Raw genomic sequence first — 18,325 nt, forward strand, 5'->3', positions numbered from 1 at the left:
TATCTGCCTTGGCGCGGTACAGACTGGACACTTATCACAATGCAACTATACCAGTTGGAGAAGAGAGTGAAACACTGTGAACTAACTGTTAGGCCTACTGCTTCTACGGTGAGTAGATAGAAGCACGCCAGCTAAATAAAGTGGCAAAAATGCACACTGGTCATATACTGTTGCGTGAAGTGTCATGGTAGGGTGTTGGGTGTCATGACAAACAATGGATGTAATGCCCAAATGTGCTAAGAACGTTCAACTCTATGGAAATGTTAACGTTACAGCCCCTTAGTGAAGCAACCTAAATCTGGTGTGTTATATTTGCTCTTCGCGAAGGGTATTCCTCAAGCTCTGCCTTTGTCATTCAAATGTTTTCAGAAACCAAAAAAGCAACATATCAGGTTACAAAGTAGCGCTTCGCTGCTACGTTTTGGGTTGTCACTTGTCAGGGACTGGTCCAAATTCACGTTTCACCACCCCCATTTCTACGACAAGCGCTAACTAGCTGTGTGAGAGTACTTGACGCCGTTCACTGAGGGTTAGCGCTATCTGGAATCCTTGGGACGTCCCTACCCTAACCATTTGAAATGTCAACTTTAATGCGGTAGCGATGTCCCAAGGATGCCGGAGAGCAAGGACAATTCACAGAGGCAACGCTTGGAGCGAGAGGCAGCGCGGTGCCAGCAGTTCATTTTTTGATTGATGTTTTTCCTTTAAGTGACAACTCCCAGAATTCAGTGGCTACAGCCCTAAAAACAGTGATAAATACCAATACATTGAAAATCTGTGCTATGTCATTGTTGTCCAGCTGGCTAGCATGAGGCAGCTCAGTTCTCAGAAGCTAATGTTTTGCTGGAATTAGTGCAGTTTATCCTCCTTTCACTAGAGTAACACAGTTTTTCCATAACAAAACCTCATCTTTCTGGTGCTCTAAAAATTTTATGTGGTGTCCTTAACATTTTAGGGCACAAATCCAAAGCTTCCTTAATCATTTTGATTCTATTATGTCCAGCTATCTGTATTTTATGTTATTTTGTCTTACTGTTTAATTATTCAGATAATGACCCCTAATGAGTCCGCAGATACCTGAAACATTTATTTATTTATGATCTACTTTTGGAATACACCGAATGACTATAAGCAAACACCACGGCCTCATTTGTCAAAAACAAAAAGTTAATAGTAACCATTTATCATAAATGCTCGGCTTCCAAATGTTCTTTCCTCAAATTTAAGAGCATCTTTGAGTATCTTTGTAGGGCTGTTTAAAGCACAATGTAAACAGAAAACGTTTTTTTGATCTCCCCGTTTTCCAGCTATAATAATAAAAACATTGGCAGATATATCGATTATGGTGTATATTTCCACCATAAAATCAGATCCGTATCAGTCGGGCTCAATTCATAGATCCAGTATCAAGTTTAGAATTTATGGCAACTTGACAACCCTCACCTGTCATTTCCATTCCAGCAGCACTCAAACTTATCAAAGATGCAGTCATTCTCATAGAGTGAGCACAGTTTACTCCTGAGGTATTCATGAACCTGTTGGGGGGGAAATGATAGTGAATCAAGACACGAGTACATAATATTTGCACACAAAAAAACAATGGTTCAGTCTAATATAAGCATACCTTCAAATGATAACATTCAAGTGAATGTATCTTTGCTATAAATAAATAAATAAAGACAACAGGACCAAATACAGGACAGGACACATTTACACATAACATCTCCCCCTAGTGGAGGATGTACTTATCAAACGAGAAGTTTAGAGCTGACAAGCAAATTGAATTTTGGATGCAACATCCATGATGATGTCACTACATCCCACCACACAGACATCAGCTGACCTGATAAGTCTCTACTGGACGGGACTCCATGTTGAGGTCCCAGATTTTGACGGTGAGGTAGTCCCGGGTCATCATGTAGCGCCCACTGTGGCTGAACTTGACATCAGAGATGGAGGAGATGATCTCAGAGAAGAATGAGCGGTTGCTTGGATCCTCAGGCTCTTCAAACACTGAATGAAACAACGAGAGGTGTGCTAGCTCAGTCATTTCAATCGAGAAGTCAAAGACAGCAATGGACTGGTGAAGCATCTGCTTCTGAGGTCTCTGAAATTGCTGGGCTTTTCGGTACGTAGTCATTTCAATCATTATGCCACTTTACCTAGTCGTCTCCACAGGGCACAGAATTCTGTCTGAAACTAATATCATGGACTCCACTGTCACCTGCCACTTACGTTTGGAGTGCTGGTCACAGAGAGCTGATGCCCTCATGTCACAGAGGCGGATGGTGCCCTTGCTGCTGCTGTAGACAAAGGTGTTGCACTGGTTAGGATGGAACTCTGCTGCTGTAATCACCTCTGTCAACTCCTCCATGTTAGCTGGCTTGATGTCCACAATGTCTAAGGAGGTCAGGGAGGTCAAGGGCAAACATAACATCTGACACCACAGATAAGAAATGGGGCTCCTGAACTACTCTTGACCCAAAAATGACTAACTGTGCTTTGTTGAACTGTCTCAGTAAAATGAGTAACAGTGCTATCCAAGCAAACTCAATGCATAATTAACCTCTCTGGGCTAGGTGGGACGCTTGCGTCCCACCTACTCAACAGCCAGTGTAATCCCGTGGCGCGATATTCAAATACCTCAAAAATGCAAAAACTTAAATTTTTCAAACATATGACTATTTTACACCATTTTAAAGACAAGACTCTCGTTAATCTAACCATACTGTCCAATTTCAAAAAGGCTTTACAACGAAAGCAAAACATTAGATTATGTCAGCAGAGTACCCAGCCAGATATAATCAGACACCCATTTTTCAAGCTAGCATATAATGTCACATAAACCCAAACCACAGCTAAATGCAGCACTAACCTTTGATGATGTTCATCAGATGACAACCCTAGGACATTGTTATACAATACATGCATGTTTTGTTCAATCAAGTTCATATTTATATCAAAAACCAGCTTTTTACATTAGCATGTGACTAGCATGTGACTAGCATTCCGACCGAACACTGCCGGTGAATTTACTAAATTACTCACGATAAAGGTTCACAAAAAACATAAATTATTTTAAGAATTATAGATACAGAACTCCTCTATGCACTCGATATGTCCGATTTTAAAATAGCTTTTCGGTGAAAGCACATTTTGCAATATTCTAAGTAGATAGCCCGGCATCACAGGGCTAGCTATTTAGACACCCAGCAAGTTTAGCACTCACCAAAGTTAGATTTTCTATAAGAAAAATGTTATTACCTTTGCTGTTCTTCGTCAGAATGCACTCCCAGGACTCCTACTTCAATAACAAATGTTGGTTTGGTCCCAAATAATCCATTGTTATATCCAAATAGCGGCGTTTTGTTCGTGCGTTCAAGACACAATCCGAAAGGGTAAATAAGGGCGACGAGCATGGCGCATTTCGTGACAAAAAAATTCTAAATATTCCATTACCGTACTTCGAAGCATGTCAACCGCTGTTTAAAATCAATTTTTATGCCATTTTTCTCGTAAAAAAGCGATAATATTCCGACCGGGAAATCGTTTTTTATTACAAAGAGAGTGAAAGTAAAAGCATGCTATCCCCTCATGCACGAGCCTCAGTCTAATCGCCCTCTGATAGAGCACTTGCCAAACGCGCTAGTGTGTTTCAGCCTGGGGATGGAATTACATCGTTCAGCTTTTTCCCGCCTTCTGAGAGCCCATGGGAGCCGTAGGAAGTGTCACGTCATGCCAGAGATCCCCTGTATTTGTTAGAGATGATCAAGGAGGGCAAGAAATGGTCAGACAGGCCACTTCCTGTAAGGAATCTTCTCAGGTTTTGGCCTGCCAAATGAGTTCTGTTATACTCACAGACACCATTCAAACAGTTTTAGAAACTTTAGGGTGTTTTCTATCCAAAGCCAATAATTATATGCATATTCTAGTTACTGGGCAGGAGTAGTAACCAGATTAAATCGGGTACGTTTTTTATCCGGCCGTGCAAATACTGCCCCCTAGCCCCAACAGGTTAACAAAAATGTAAAGCATTAAATCAAGATGGAACAAGATCACCAAGAAGACCTTCTGAAGTGCTCATCAGAGACCGAAAGGAAAGTGATGGGGACCAAACAGAGAGGATACTAAAGCTGCGGTCAGTGATCTCCAGGTTCCAGAGGTTGATGCGAAGGTCATCGGCAGACAGGTAGGTCTCACAGTCGCTGTTGACCGAGATGGAGTTGATGTGGTAGGTGTGCCCATTAGCAAACACTCGTCTGGGGCTGGCCTCCACCATCAGGTCCATGGGATGAAACACTGGGACCTATGGTGAAGAGGAAGGAGGAGATTTAGCAGGTTCTCTCTAGCCAGGTGTACGAGTTGTGTGTAGTGTATAGGATGAGGTGTATAGAATGAGTCAATGTTGGTGCATCTGAGTGTGCAGGGTATATGTACGTGAAGGTCTACACACCCGTAGTGTTGTGACAGTGGTGGGGTCTCTGTAACGCCCATCCTCTTCCTTCAGGTTGTACCCCTCTGGTCTCTTGTCCCGTTCACTGATTTTCCACAGCTTTATAGTTTTATCTGCAAGAGAGCACATATGTATGTCAACGCTGCTTCTGCACCAGCAATATATTTCCAGACCTGCCAACACTGTCCAACTTTTTAGAGTCCCAGACGCGCTCAGCAAATTGGAGATTCAACTCGCGCGGATCACACGCACCGAATTGGGGTTCTTTCCCCCGCACGCTTGTGCATGCGCTGTTTGAGTCAGATCACAATTATAGAACTGTACCAAATAGCTAATACCAGACACGCATTCATTCTTCATCACTCAGTCTTCTAAACTCCCAACTCCATTTAATGCCAAGATGTTTACATTTTTATTTTGGATTATACTTTTGTAATGTTTTTTGTGAAGTGGATCATAATTATAGTTACAATCTATCAGGTTGCGTGGAAAATACAACTAATGGGACGCAGAATTAAACATCACACAAACGCGACCAGTTATTTTTTGGTATTTGCATTTCATTTCTTTCACTAGCAAATGCGAGTGAACTGCTTGCGAGCCCACTGAATGTCCATCTTAGGTTCGCTGACGTTAGCTTGAGACAACGTGTTTACCTTTCCACAACACATGGAGTCAAAAAGGGATTTGTCCATGTGTTTATGTACAGCTGACAGTCAGCAAACTCAGCATCACAACAAACAGGAGGAGGAGGAGGGGCAGACACCGGGTAGCTACGTCCAATAATGACGTATTCATCTCCATGTGCGTTGACACAAACACCATACATGTATGTGTGTTGCAGCTCGAGAATCAGGATGTTAGATTTACTCAGCGGATGTATTTTTTTATTAAAACGTTAAAAAAAAATTAAAAAAAATAAATCGATATTTATTTAAATCAGGCCCTATTCATTTCTGCGTACTTTTAACTCGGATCTCGTACCTGCGTACATGGACAGAGAAGTGTGTAGTTGATACGCAAAATGCGTGCATGTTGGCAGGTCTGTATTTCCGTTGCTCCCTCTCCTATTCAAAACATACAAATGAGTCAACGTAATTAACAGCTTCTCTAGAGTCCTGTCAGGTCCCCCAACAGAGGAAAGGGCTGGGTAAGGCTACATGCACATAACGCTCTACTGACCATTGGTGGACAAGAGGAACTGTGCAGCGTTCTTCTGAGGCAGCCACCGGATCTTGTTGATCTTCTCCTCGATCTCAAGGCTCTTCAGGTAGTCAAACTCAGGCTCGTGGCTCTGGAAGGTGCTGTAAACATTGTACTCTCCACGGCACTGTGGCTGGTTCTTACTCTGCTCCATGACAACATGCATAACACAGTCATGTCAAAAATAAATACACTACTGAGACGAGACTCTGTCCAGTGTTTAATTACTGTGGACTGTGTTGAGCAGTAACCTCCACTTACCTCTAGCTCCTGCTGAAAGATGACAACGCGGCCCCCCTTGTCCCCAGTGGCTAGTAGCTCCCCAGAGTGATTGAATTCCACAGTGGATATGATGTCAGCTGTCACAAATAACATGGAAATTAGTAGGTTCAATTGCTTATTGCTAAATAATAGAAGGATCAACATTTGTAATGTTTTGGGGGTACAGGGCATTCGGAAGGTATTCAGATCCCTTGACTTTTTCCACATTTTGATACATTACAGCCTTATTCTAAAATGGACTACATTATTCCACCCCCCTCAATCTACATACAATAACCCATAATGAAAAATCAAACCGTTTTTTATTTTTGGGGGGTAAAATAAATAAATAATTTACACAAGTACTCAAACCCTTTGCTATGAGACTCGAAATTGAGCTCAGGTGCATCCTGTTTCCATTGATCATCCTTGAGATGTTTCTACAACTTGGAGTCCACCTGTGGTAAATTCAATTGATTGGACATGATTTGGAAAGTTACACACCTGTCTATATAAAAGGTCCCACAGTTGACAGTGCATGTCAGAGCAAAAACTAAGCCATGAGGTCTAAGGAATTGTCCGTAGAGCTCAGAGACAGGATTGCGTCTAGGCGCAGATCTGGGGAAGAACACAGTGGCCTCCATCATTCTTAAATGGAAGAAGTTTGGAACCACCAAGACTCTTCCTAGAGCTGGCCGCACGGCCAAACAAGGGAGAAGGACCTTGGTCGGGGAGGCGACCAAAAACCCAATGTCACTCTGACAGAGCTCCTGAGTTCCTCTGTGGAGATGGGAGAACCTTCCAGAAGGACAACCATCTCTGCAGCACTTCATCAATCAGACCTTTATGGGCGAATGGCCAGACGAAAACCACTCCTCAGTAAAAGGCACGACAGCCCGCTTGGACTTTGCCAAAAGGAATCTAAAGACTCTCAGGCCATGAGAAACACTCTCTGGTCTGATGAAACCAAGATTGAACTCTTTGGCCTGATTGCCAAGCGTCACTTCTGGAAGAAACCTGGCGCCTTCCCTACAGTGAAGCATGGTGGTGGCAGCATCATGCGTGTGGATGTTTTTCGGTGGCAGTGACTGGGAGACTAGTCAGGATTGAGGGAACGATGAACGGAGCAAAGTAGAGAGAGATCTTTGATGAAAATCTGCTCCAGAGTGTTCAGGACCTCAGACTGGGGAGAAGGTTCAGCTTCCAACAGGACAATGACCCTAAGTAGGCAGCCAAGACAATGCAGGAGTGGCTTCGGTACAAGCCTCTGCATGTCTGAGTGAAAATTGCTGTGCAGCGATGCTCCCCATCCAACCTGACAGAGCTTGAGAGGATCTGCAGAGAAGAATGGGAGAAACTCCCCAAATACAGGTGTGCCAAGCTTGTGGTGTCATATGCAAGAAGACTTGATGTAATCACTGCCAAAGGTGCTTGAACAAAGTATTGTGTAAAGGGTCTTAATACTTAAGTAAATGTAACACTTAAGTCTACTTTTTTTTGTTATACATATGCAAAAACTTTTTTTTTTTTTACTTTTTGCTTTGTCATCATGGGGTATTGTGTGTAGATTGATGAGGGGGGAAAACTATTTTGTCAATTTTAGAACAAAGCTGTAATGTAACAAAATGTGGAAAAAGTCAAGGGGTCTGAATACTTTCCAAATGCACTGTAATCTAGCTCCCTGTTGTGCCACACTGATTTCTCAACTACGGAGCCTAACTACTAGCGTATATCTCATTTTGTGAAGTTGTGGAAAGCAAGATGTACATAACCACCCCAGAGGGAAAATGTAAAACAAACGTAATATCTGCAGCTAACCACTTCCATAGAAGTTGTTAGCTCCACTCAACAATCTCTCCCTTGTTGACAGAGGTTGGCACAAGCCTGATAATGTAGGGTTGTGCAGTGCTATCTCCCATATAATAGGAGTTCTATGGAGGTGCTTGACCTCTGCTCCTGCCACAGCCACACACTGCCTCCCCACACCTCCAATAAACAGACAAAGGGGAAAGGAAACAAGCAGAAAGAAACTATTTTGCAGCAGCATGAACACCGTTGAAGAACCCACATAGCCACAGTCTGAGTCTTGCTTTTGTATGTCTGAAAGTGTGTGATAAACAAAAAGGGACAGGCACACACAGATTCTGACCTAAACCGTTTTGTTATGCTTGTTCTCAGATTCTGACCTAATCCGTTTTGTTATGCTTGTTCTCAGATTCTGACCTAATCCGTTTTGTTATGCTTGTTCTCAGATTCTGACCTAAACCGTTTTGTTATGCTTGTTCTCAGATTCTGACCTAATCCGTTTTGTTATGCTTGTTCTCAGATTCTGACCTAATCCGTTTTGTTATGCTTGTTCTCAGATTCTGACCTAATCCGTTTTGTTATGCTTGTTCTCAGATTCTGACCTAATCCGTTTTGTTATGCTTGTTCTCAGATTCTGACCTAAACCGTTTTGTTATGCTTGTTCTCAGATTCTGACCTAATCCGTTTTGTTATGCTTGTTCTCAGATTCTGACCTAATCCGTTTTGTTATGCTTGTTCTCAGGCAAAGCCTGTACTGTAAACAGAATCTTGTAATGTGCACACATGATCAAGCACACTCAGCTCTAGCCATTCATACACTTCAACAGAGGTCACCCAACACGATCTTACCTTTCCATTGGGACACACAATCAATAAAAAAAAAGAAGTGTCATGCCCCTTTATTTGTGGACATGTTTTGGTGGATATATGGTGTTTGGTGAGGAGAAGTGAAAGTGAATCAGGGACTGATTGTCAGTCTGAACATAGTGCCTTCAGAAAGTAGTCATTCCACATCTTGTTGTGTTACAGCCTGAATTCAAAATGGATTAAATAGATGTTTTTCCCTCACCCATCTACATACCATACCCCATAATGACAGAGTGAAAACACGGTTTTAGAACTTTTTGTATTTATTTTCAATAAATGTGCAGACATCTCATTTACGTAAGTATTCACATCCCTGAGTTAATACTTTGTAGAACCACCTTTGGCAGCAATTACAGCTGTGAGTATTTTGGGGTAAGTCTCTAAGAGCTTGCACACCTGGATTGTAAAATATTTGCCCAATCTTTTTTTAAATTCTTCAAGCTCTGTCAAGTTGATTGTTGATCATTGCTAGACAGTCATTTTCAAGTCTTGCCATAGATTTTTAAGCCAATTTAAGTCAAAACTGTGACTAGGCCACTCAAACATCCAATGTCATCTTGGTAAGAAACTCCAGTGTAGATTTAGCCTTGTGTTTATCGTCTTGCTGACAAAGTGAATTTGTCTCCCAGTGTCTATTGAAAACCAGACAACCAGTTTTTCCTAGGATTTTTCCTGTGCTTATAAGAGGGCACAACACCACCTCTTCCCCCTCAGGAGGCTGAAAAGATTTGGCATCCTCAAAGATTTCTATAGCTGCACCATTGAGAGCACTGGCTGCATCACATCTTGGTATGGCAACTGCTTGGCATCCGGCCGCAAGGCGCTACAGAGGGTAGTGTGTACGGCCCAGTAGAGCACTGGGGCCGAGCTCCCTGCCATCCAGGACCTCTATACCAGGCGTTGTCAGAGAAAGGCCCTAAAAATTGTCAAAGACTCCAGCCACCCAAGTCATAGGGTGTTTTCACATATCATCCTATTTAAAATAACCGATCTCAGTGTTCTTTAAAGTTAACTCTGGGGTAAGAAATAAGCTAAAGAACTGCGTTATCTTTGTATTCACACTTCCCTTTCAATGAGGACTCAACTCTTTTGCCAGTACACTTCACTTATTTGGTGGTCTGAGTCCTCTTTGCATTCACATTGCTGTTTAGAAAGGAACCAATATTTGTCCCCCAACATTCACCCAATGAACTCTGGGTTTTTACAAAGTGCAGGACAAGCCATTGCATCAAAATTACTTATAATCAGTAGCTACATATTGGTAGCTAATAGATTGCGTTTAGTTAAATGACAAATTCTAATCAGAAGATACTATTAACATGTAAATATTATTGGTAACAGAATAAATACCAGAAGATTAACTGCAGATTAAATAATGCTGTAATTGAAAACTGTACACCCAATTTATGCTACTGCCCCTTTAAGATTCTAGAATAGATTTTGTACCCCATGTTGTCTTCTCACTCTAGCATTTTGCTCTAGTCCAGGAGAGGTGGATGCAGCCTTCCAACAGGGGGAAGGCCAGCATAGGGGTCCAAGGTTTTCTGGGTATTTTGTTGTTTTTAACGTTTTTTTCTTTTCTTTATATTTTATTACTCTGACCTTTCAGCACACTGGCCATGTGATCATACTAACATTCATTTCTGATTACTATGACTGCCTAATTCACATACTCTAGGCTCCACATGCTTTATTAGCTGGAACGTGAAAGGAATTAACCAGGTGGTAAAGCGTAGCCGAGTGTATGCTCACCTTAAGTCCATAAGTCCGAACATTGTTTATCTCCGGTCCAGCGAACACTTCAAACTAAAGAGAGGATGGGTAGACCAAATATTTCACTCCAACTTTGGTGCTAAGGGGCAGCCATCCTTATCAGAAAAGACACCCCGTTTGTCTCCTCCAAAGTAATTTCAGATACTAATGGAAGATATATTATAGTGATGGGGAAATTGTTTAGCACACAGGTTATTCTGGCTAACCTCTATGGTCCTAATTGGGATGACGCTCAATTTCTCTCTGACCTCATCACAATACTTCCCGACCTTAACTCTCATCATTTGATATTGGGCGGAGATTTCAAATTGTGTATTGCATCCAAGTCTAGACAGATCCAGACCGAAGCCCAACAATGTAATTTCAAAATCAGGCGCAGTAATGAAATCATTTCTAGAATCCTATAATTTGTCTGATCCATGGAGGAGGAATCCCACTGCTAAACAGTACTCCCTTTTTCTCCAGTCCACCGCTCAAACTCTAGGATTGACTTTTTCCTGCTGGACAATAGAATTCGTCCTTTTGTAACTAATAGCCAACATCACAGTATCATTATTTCAGACCATAGCCCTGTCCAGCTAGATATCTGCTTTCTGGACAGTATTGTCACAACGCGTGTGGCGACTTGACCCACTACTACTACCCTGTAGTGCCTTTAAAAAAAAACATAACTCACATTGATGTCTTTTTACAGATCAACCGCACCCCTGACGTGTCTCACTTTACTGTGTGGGAGTCGTTAAAAGTATATCTAAAGGGGCCAAATCCCGAAGGGCCAGCATCCGAGTCACCTCTTCACTGTTGACGTTGAGACTGGTGTTTTGCGGGTACTATTTAATGAAGCTGCCAGTTGAGGACTTGAGGCGTCTGTTTCTCAAACTAGACACTAATGAACTTGTCCTCTTGCTCAGTTGTGCACCGGGGCCTCCCACTCTTTCTATTCTGGTTAGAGCCAGTTTGCACTGTTCTGTGAAGAGAGCAGTACACAGCGTTGTACAAGATCTTCAGTTTCTTGGCAATTTCTCACATGGAATAGCCTTCACTTCCCAGAACAAGAATACACTGACGAGTTTCAGAAGAAAGCTCTTTGTTTCTGGCCATTTTGAGCCTGTAATCGAACCCACAAATGCTGATGCTCCAGATACTCAATTAGTCTAAAGAAGGACAGTTTTATTGCTTCTTTAAAATCAGCGCAACAGTTTTCAGCTGTGCTAACATAATTGGAAAAGGGTGTCGTAATGATCAATTAGCCTTTTAAATGATAAACTTGGATTAGCTAACAATGTGCCATTGGAACACAGGAGTGATGGTTGCTGATAATGCGCCTCTGTAGATATTCCATTAAAATAAAAATCTGCCGTTTCCAGTTACAATAGTCATTTACAACATTAACAATGTCTACACTGTATTTCTGGTCAATTTGATGTTATTTTAAAAATGGACAAAAAAAAAAGAAGGTGCTTTTCTTTCAAAAACAAGGACATTTCTAAGTGACCCCAAACTTTTGAACGGTAGTGTAGGTGGCGAGCTACCCGATGATATATGGCAAAGTGTTGAGCGTATCCTTACATAATTTTGCATAAGGCATGGGCTTATTCAGTTTACTGAAATGACAGATTGGCAAAAATATACCCAAATGTTGACCAAGTGTTTGAGATGCCACCAGAGTCCAGCGACTGTGGGACACGTTTTGGTCATGCCAATATTTGAGTGGCCTCTGGGACCCCTTTGAGGCATTCTCACATGTGTAATACAACTGTTAGCCCCAACCGGGTCACTGACATTTTTGTCCAGAAAGTGAATATGGGAACAATATTTCTAAATTAATGTTAAAAATGGTCCATGGGGATCTAAAGAATAATCCTGTCATACTGATTTTAATTTTGTGATGTCATTAAAAACTGTATAACTAAAATACTAACTTAGGAAGGAAACACATTCTAGCTGTGAAGTTTCCATCCAACAGGAGGTTAACCTGTTAGGGCTAGGGGGCAGTATTTGCACGGCTGGATAAAAAAATGTACCAGATTTAATCTGGTTACTAATCCTACCCAGTAACTAGAATATGCATATACTTATTATATATGGATAGAAAACACCCTAAAGTTTCTAAAACTGTTTGAATGGTGTCTGTGAGTATAACAGAACTCATTTGGCAGGCAAAACCCTGAGACATTTTCTGACAGGAAGTGGATACCTGATGTGTTGTATTACCTTTAAACCTATGCCATTGAAAAACACAGGGGCTGAGGAATATTTTGGCACTTCCTATTGCTTCCACTAGATGTCACCAGCCTTTACAAAGTGTTTTGAGTCTTCTGGAGGGAGATCTGACCGAACAAGAGCCATGGAACGATGATGGCCCATTAGACACCTGGCGCGCGAGTTCATGTTGGGTACCCTCGTTCCAATACGTTATAAAAGAGAATGCATTCGTCCACCTTGAATATTATTCACGTTCTGGTTAAAAAAGGCCCTAATGATTTATGCTATACAACGTTTGACATGTTTGAACGAACGTAAATATATTTTTTCCCCTCGTTCATGAAGTGAAGTCCGGCGGGCTTAGATCATGTGCTAACAAGACGGAGATTTTTGGACATAAATGATGAGCTTTTTTGAACAAAACTACATTCGTTATGGACCTGTGATACCTGGAAGTGACATCTGATGAAGAGAATCAAAGGTAATGGATTATTTACATAGTATTTTCGATTTTAGATCTCCCCAACATGACGGCTAGTCTGTATCGCAACGCGTATTTTTCTGGGCGCAGTGCTCAGATTATTGCAAAGTGTGATTTCCCAGTAAGGTTATTTTTAAATCTGGCAAGTTGATTGCTTTCAAGAGATGTAAATCTATAATTCTTTAAATGACAATATAATATTTTACCAATGTTTTCTAATTTTAATTATTTCATTTCTGGTGCTGACTTGACTGCCGGTTATTGGACTGTAACGATTTCCTCAACATCAATGCCATAGTAAAACGCTGTTTTTGGATATAAATATGAACTTGATAGAACTAAAAATGAATGCATTGTCTAACATAATGTCCTAGGAGTGTCATCTGATGGAGATTGTAAAAGGTTAGTGCATCATTTTAGCTGGTTTTATGGTTTTGGTGACCCTGTCTTTGAATTGACAAAACATTACACACAACTCTTGTAAATGTACTGTCCTAACATACTCTAAATTTATGCTTTCGCCGTAAAACCTTTTTGAAATCGTAAAACGTGGTTAGATTAAGGAGATGTTTATCTTTCAAAGGGTGTAAAATAGTTGTATGTTTGAAAAATTTGAATTTTGACATTTATTTGGATTCAAATTTGCCGCTCTTGAAATGCACCTGCTGTTGATGGAGTGCACCACGGGTGGGACGCTTGCGTCCCACCTAGCCCATAGAGGTTAATACAATAAGAAGAACCATTAAACTATGTGTGTTATGATAGGAATGTGATTTGTTTTCTGATGAGATAATGTTTTTTCCATGTCCGCTGCACATGAACTAAGACACACCCCTAATGAGGTCAGAAGAGCATGTCAGTGTGATGGAACCGCCTTTCCGACCAGTGTGCTTAAAAGGACTCGCTAAGAATTAACATATCAGACAAGAAAATGTGAGACGGTAGATGGACAGGGTGAGCTGAACGTTATGAAATAGTTGGAAACTTTGAAAACCAACACGAGGTGAGAAATTAACCCCCACTACAAGACCAGAAACATTCAGTCTGCAGCTGTGCATGAAAAAGTGGTCCTAGAACTTTGACTAAAGACAAGATGGGAAGGAAGAAATCACATCTCAGACAATCACTGGTGCATTTTAGTCTGTTCTATTTGAACCCTCCACAACTAAAGGACATTGTGACCTCTGGTAGACAAGCCTTATAAGGAAACGTGAACTACAACTACCCCGTCCCCATAGACGGGTTGATTGGTTCAACAGAGAGAGGACAAACAAAGACATCTACACATACATATATACAATGCATTTCTTATCCAAATGGGCGGTGGACAGGGTGCTAAGTATTCTGAATACTTTGAGGGTAGTTTCCAAATGTACGATAAGTCTCTCCCTCTATCGACCCCTCCCTCTCCATATGTGTAACATGCTGTCATATCTTGTCAGTCCACTAGGGACTTTTGTATCATGTACAGTGCCTTGCAAAAGTATTCATCCACCTTGGTGTTTTTCCTATTTTGTTGCATTACAACCTGTAATTAAATTGATTTTTATTTGGATTTCATGTAATGGACATAGACAAAATAGTCCAAATTTATGAAGTGAAAAAAAATTACTTGTTTAAAAAAAAAAGTAAACTGAAACGTGGTACATGCTTATGTATATACCCCCTTTGCTATGAAGCCCCTAAATAAGATCTGGTGCAACCAATTACCTTCAGAAGTCACATAATTAGATTGCGCACTGGTGGACTTTAAGTGTCACATGATCTCAGTATAATATATCCCACATACATCGGTTCTGAAAGGCCCCAGAGTCTGCACCATGAAGACCAAGGAGCTCTGCGAACAGGTCAGGGACAAAGTTGTGGAGAAGTACAGATCAGGGTTATAAAAATAAACTTTCAACATCCCACGGAGCACCATTAAAGCCATTATTTAAAAAAATGGAAAGAATATGGCACCACAACAAACCTGCCAACAGAGGGCCGCCCACCAAAACTCACAGACCAGGCAAAGAGGGCATTAATCAGAGGGGCAACAAAGAGACCAAAGATAACCCTGAAGGAACTGGAAAGCCCTACAGCTGAGATTGGAGTATCTGTCCATAGGACCACTTCAAGCCGTACTCTACACAGAGCTGGGCTTTACGGAAGAGTGTCCAGAAACAAAGCCATTGCTTAAAGAAAGAAATTAGCAAACACGTTTGGTGTTCACCAAAGGCATATGGAAGAAGGTACTCTGGTCAGATGAGACTAAAATATAGCTTTTTGGCCATTAAGGAAAATGCTATGTCTGGCGCAAACCCAACACTCCTCATGACCCCGATAACACCATCCCCACAGTGAAGCACGGTGGTGCCAGCATCATGCTATGGGGATGTTTTTCCATCGGCAGGGACTGGGAAACTGGTCAGATTGAAGGAATGATGGATGACGCTAAATACAGGGAAATTCTTGAGGGAAACCTGTTTCAGTCTTCCAGAGATTTGAGAATGGGACGGAGGTTCACCTTCCAGCAGGACAATGACCCTAAGTATACTGCTAAAGCAACACTCGAGTGGTTAAAGGGGAAACATTTACATGTCTTGGAATGGCCTAGTTAAAGCCCAGACCTCAATCCAATTGAGAATCTGTGGTATGACTTAAAGATTGCTGTACACCTGCGGAACCCATCCGACTTGAATGAGCTAGAGCAGTTTGCCTTGAAGAATGGGCAAAAATTCCAGTGGCTAGATGTGCCAAGCTTATAGAGACATACCCCCAAGAGACTTGCAGCTGTAATTGCTGCAAAAGGTGGCTCCACAAAGTATTGACTTTAGGGGGGGGGGGGGTGAATAGTTATGCACGCTCAAGTTCTGTTTTTTTTTGTCTTATTTCACAATGAAAAATATTTTGCATCTGCAAAGTGGTAGGCATGTTGTGTAAATCAAATGATACAAACCCCCCCAAAACAATACATTTTAATTCCCGGTTTTAAGGCAACAAAATAGGAAAAATGCCAAGGGGGTGAATACTTTCGCAAGCCAGTAAGTGTATATATATATATAAGCCAGTAAGTAAGTAAGTATATATATGTATGTGTGTATGTATATATATATATATATATATATATATATATATATATATATATATATATATATATATATATATATATATATATGTATATATATATATATATATATGTATATATATATATATATATATATATATGTGTATATGTATGTATATGTATGCATGTCATTTACTAATCATTACCTACACACACACTTATATATATATATATATATATATACACACACACACACACGTATATATCATCTTGAGTTTAATTCGGGAGATGGTAACTCGTTAAACAACTTCTTCGGTGGTGCCCCAAATTCCTAATGAGTTAATTGTTACATGATTAATAATAAAAAAAAAAAAAAAAGGTAAAATAATATTTTTGACTCATCACATATGCTGCTGTTACTTTTTTATCTTTCCTGTTGCTTAGTCACTGTATCCCTACCTATTTGTACATAACCACCTCAAAATTACCTTATACCCCTGCAGACTCAGTACGGGTACTCCGTGTATATAGCCAAGTTTTCCTTACTCATTGTGTATTTATTCCCTGTGTAATCCCTGTGGCTCAGTTGATAGAGCATGGTGTGTGCAACGCCAGGGTTGTGGGTTCGATTCCCACGGGGGGCCAGTACAAAAAAAATAAAAAATGCATGAAATGAAATGTAAGAAATGTATGCATTCATTACTGTAAGTCGCTCTGGATAAGAGCGTCTGCTAAATGACTAAAATGTAAAATGTAATTATTATATATATTTTTTCTCTGCATTGTTGGGAATAGCTAGTAAGTAAGCATTTCACTGTTAGTCTACACCTGTTGTTTACCAAGCATGTAACAAATACAACTTGATTTGAGTGCATTCAGGACAAAAACTTACTTTCTTTGCCACATTTTTTGGAGTATTACTTAAATTCCTATTTACAAACAGGATGCATGTTTTGGAATATTTGTATACTATACAGGCTTTCTTTTCATTTTGTTATTTAGGTTCATATTGTGGAGTAACTATACTGAACAATAATGTTCCATACTCACAAAAAGCTTATTTGTCTCAGATTTTGGGCACAAACTTATTTACATCCCTGTTAATGAGCATTTATCCTTTGCCAAGATAATCCATCCACCTGACAGGTGAGCAGTTTCCTTCCTCTTCGGCAACGGAGTTATAAAGGATGCCTGTATTGATTTTTAAAACACATCTACTAATCGGTGCCCTAATTTGCAAGGCATTGAAAAACCTCCCTTGCCTTTGTGCTTGAAATTCACTACTTGACTGAGGGACTGTAATATTAATGCGTAAACATACCGAATTGTAATAGGATGCATTTTACCACTGTTATCATACTGCGCTGATTGGTTAAGACCACCCAGGTGGTGAGGTCATCTTCACCACCTGGGTGGTCCCGTGTGGCTCAGTCCCGTGTGGCTCAGTTGGTAGAGCATGGTGTTTGCAACGCCAAGGTTGTGGGTTCGATTCCCACGGGGGACCAGTACGGAGAAAAAAATTGTATGAAATGTATGCATTCACTACTGTAAGTCGCTCTGGATAAGAGCGTCTGCTAAATTACTAAAATGTCAAATGTAATCTTCGGTTGATCATGGTATGAGACACGTAAACATGCCAGTTATAGCTAGCTAATAAATGCAGTCCTGTTGTACTGCATTTAATTATTTTGTACAAAGCGTGCAAAAACAAGATATGGTGTCAGAGTAAAATTACTAAAAGATGGACTTTGCTGGAGTTCATTCAACTCCATTTTTTTTCCTAACTTAACTGACTTGCCTAGTTAAATAAAGGTTAAGAACAAATTCTTATTTACAATGACAGCCTAAGAACAGTGGATTAACTGCCTTGTTCAGGGGCAGAACAACAGATTTTTACCTTTACCAGCTTGGGGGATTTGATCTAGCAACCTTTTGGTTACTGGCCCAATGCTCTAACCACTAGGCTACCTGCCGCACCAACGGCAGGTAGCGAATGGACTGGGAGCCTACAAACTTACCCGATGCATGGCGTTAGATCAAACATCATGTGGAGCTAATGTTCACGGGTCCTCTGAAGGAAAGAGGAGAGGAAAAGTGCAGCTACCTGCTCCTCTGGATCGGTGAAAAAGGGAGCGATATTTACAACACATGGACACTTACTGAGACAATCAAAAAGGTACTGAAAACATACTACGATCGTATTGAAGCATATGTTGTGCCGAAGACCAAT

The 18,325-nt window shown here is 40.8% G+C and overlaps 1 protein-coding gene across 1 annotated transcript in view; it reads right to left on the bottom strand.

Moving 5' to 3' along the window:
• The window catches only part of LOC106579878 (serine/threonine-protein phosphatase 2A 55 kDa regulatory subunit B alpha isoform), a 31,676-nt gene that overhangs the window by 3,393 nt on the left and 9,958 nt on the right, over positions 1-18,325 (bottom strand). The window contains exons 3-9 of the mRNA XM_014160206.2: positions 5,918-6,015; positions 5,636-5,801; positions 4,454-4,566; positions 4,129-4,306; positions 2,236-2,400; positions 1,844-2,013; positions 1,444-1,535 (exon numbers count right to left, since the gene is read on the bottom strand). Coding sequence (XP_014015681.1) covers positions 1,444-1,535; positions 1,844-2,013; positions 2,236-2,400; positions 4,129-4,306; positions 4,454-4,566; positions 5,636-5,801; positions 5,918-6,015 — 982 coding nt within the window. The remainder of the gene's footprint in view (positions 1-1,443; positions 1,536-1,843; positions 2,014-2,235; positions 2,401-4,128; positions 4,307-4,453; positions 4,567-5,635; positions 5,802-5,917; positions 6,016-18,325) is intronic.

Source organism: Salmo salar, chromosome ssa20, assembly GCF_905237065.1.
Source record: "Salmo salar chromosome ssa20, Ssal_v3.1, whole genome shotgun sequence".
NCBI lineage: Eukaryota > Metazoa > Chordata > Actinopteri > Salmoniformes > Salmonidae > Salmo > Salmo salar.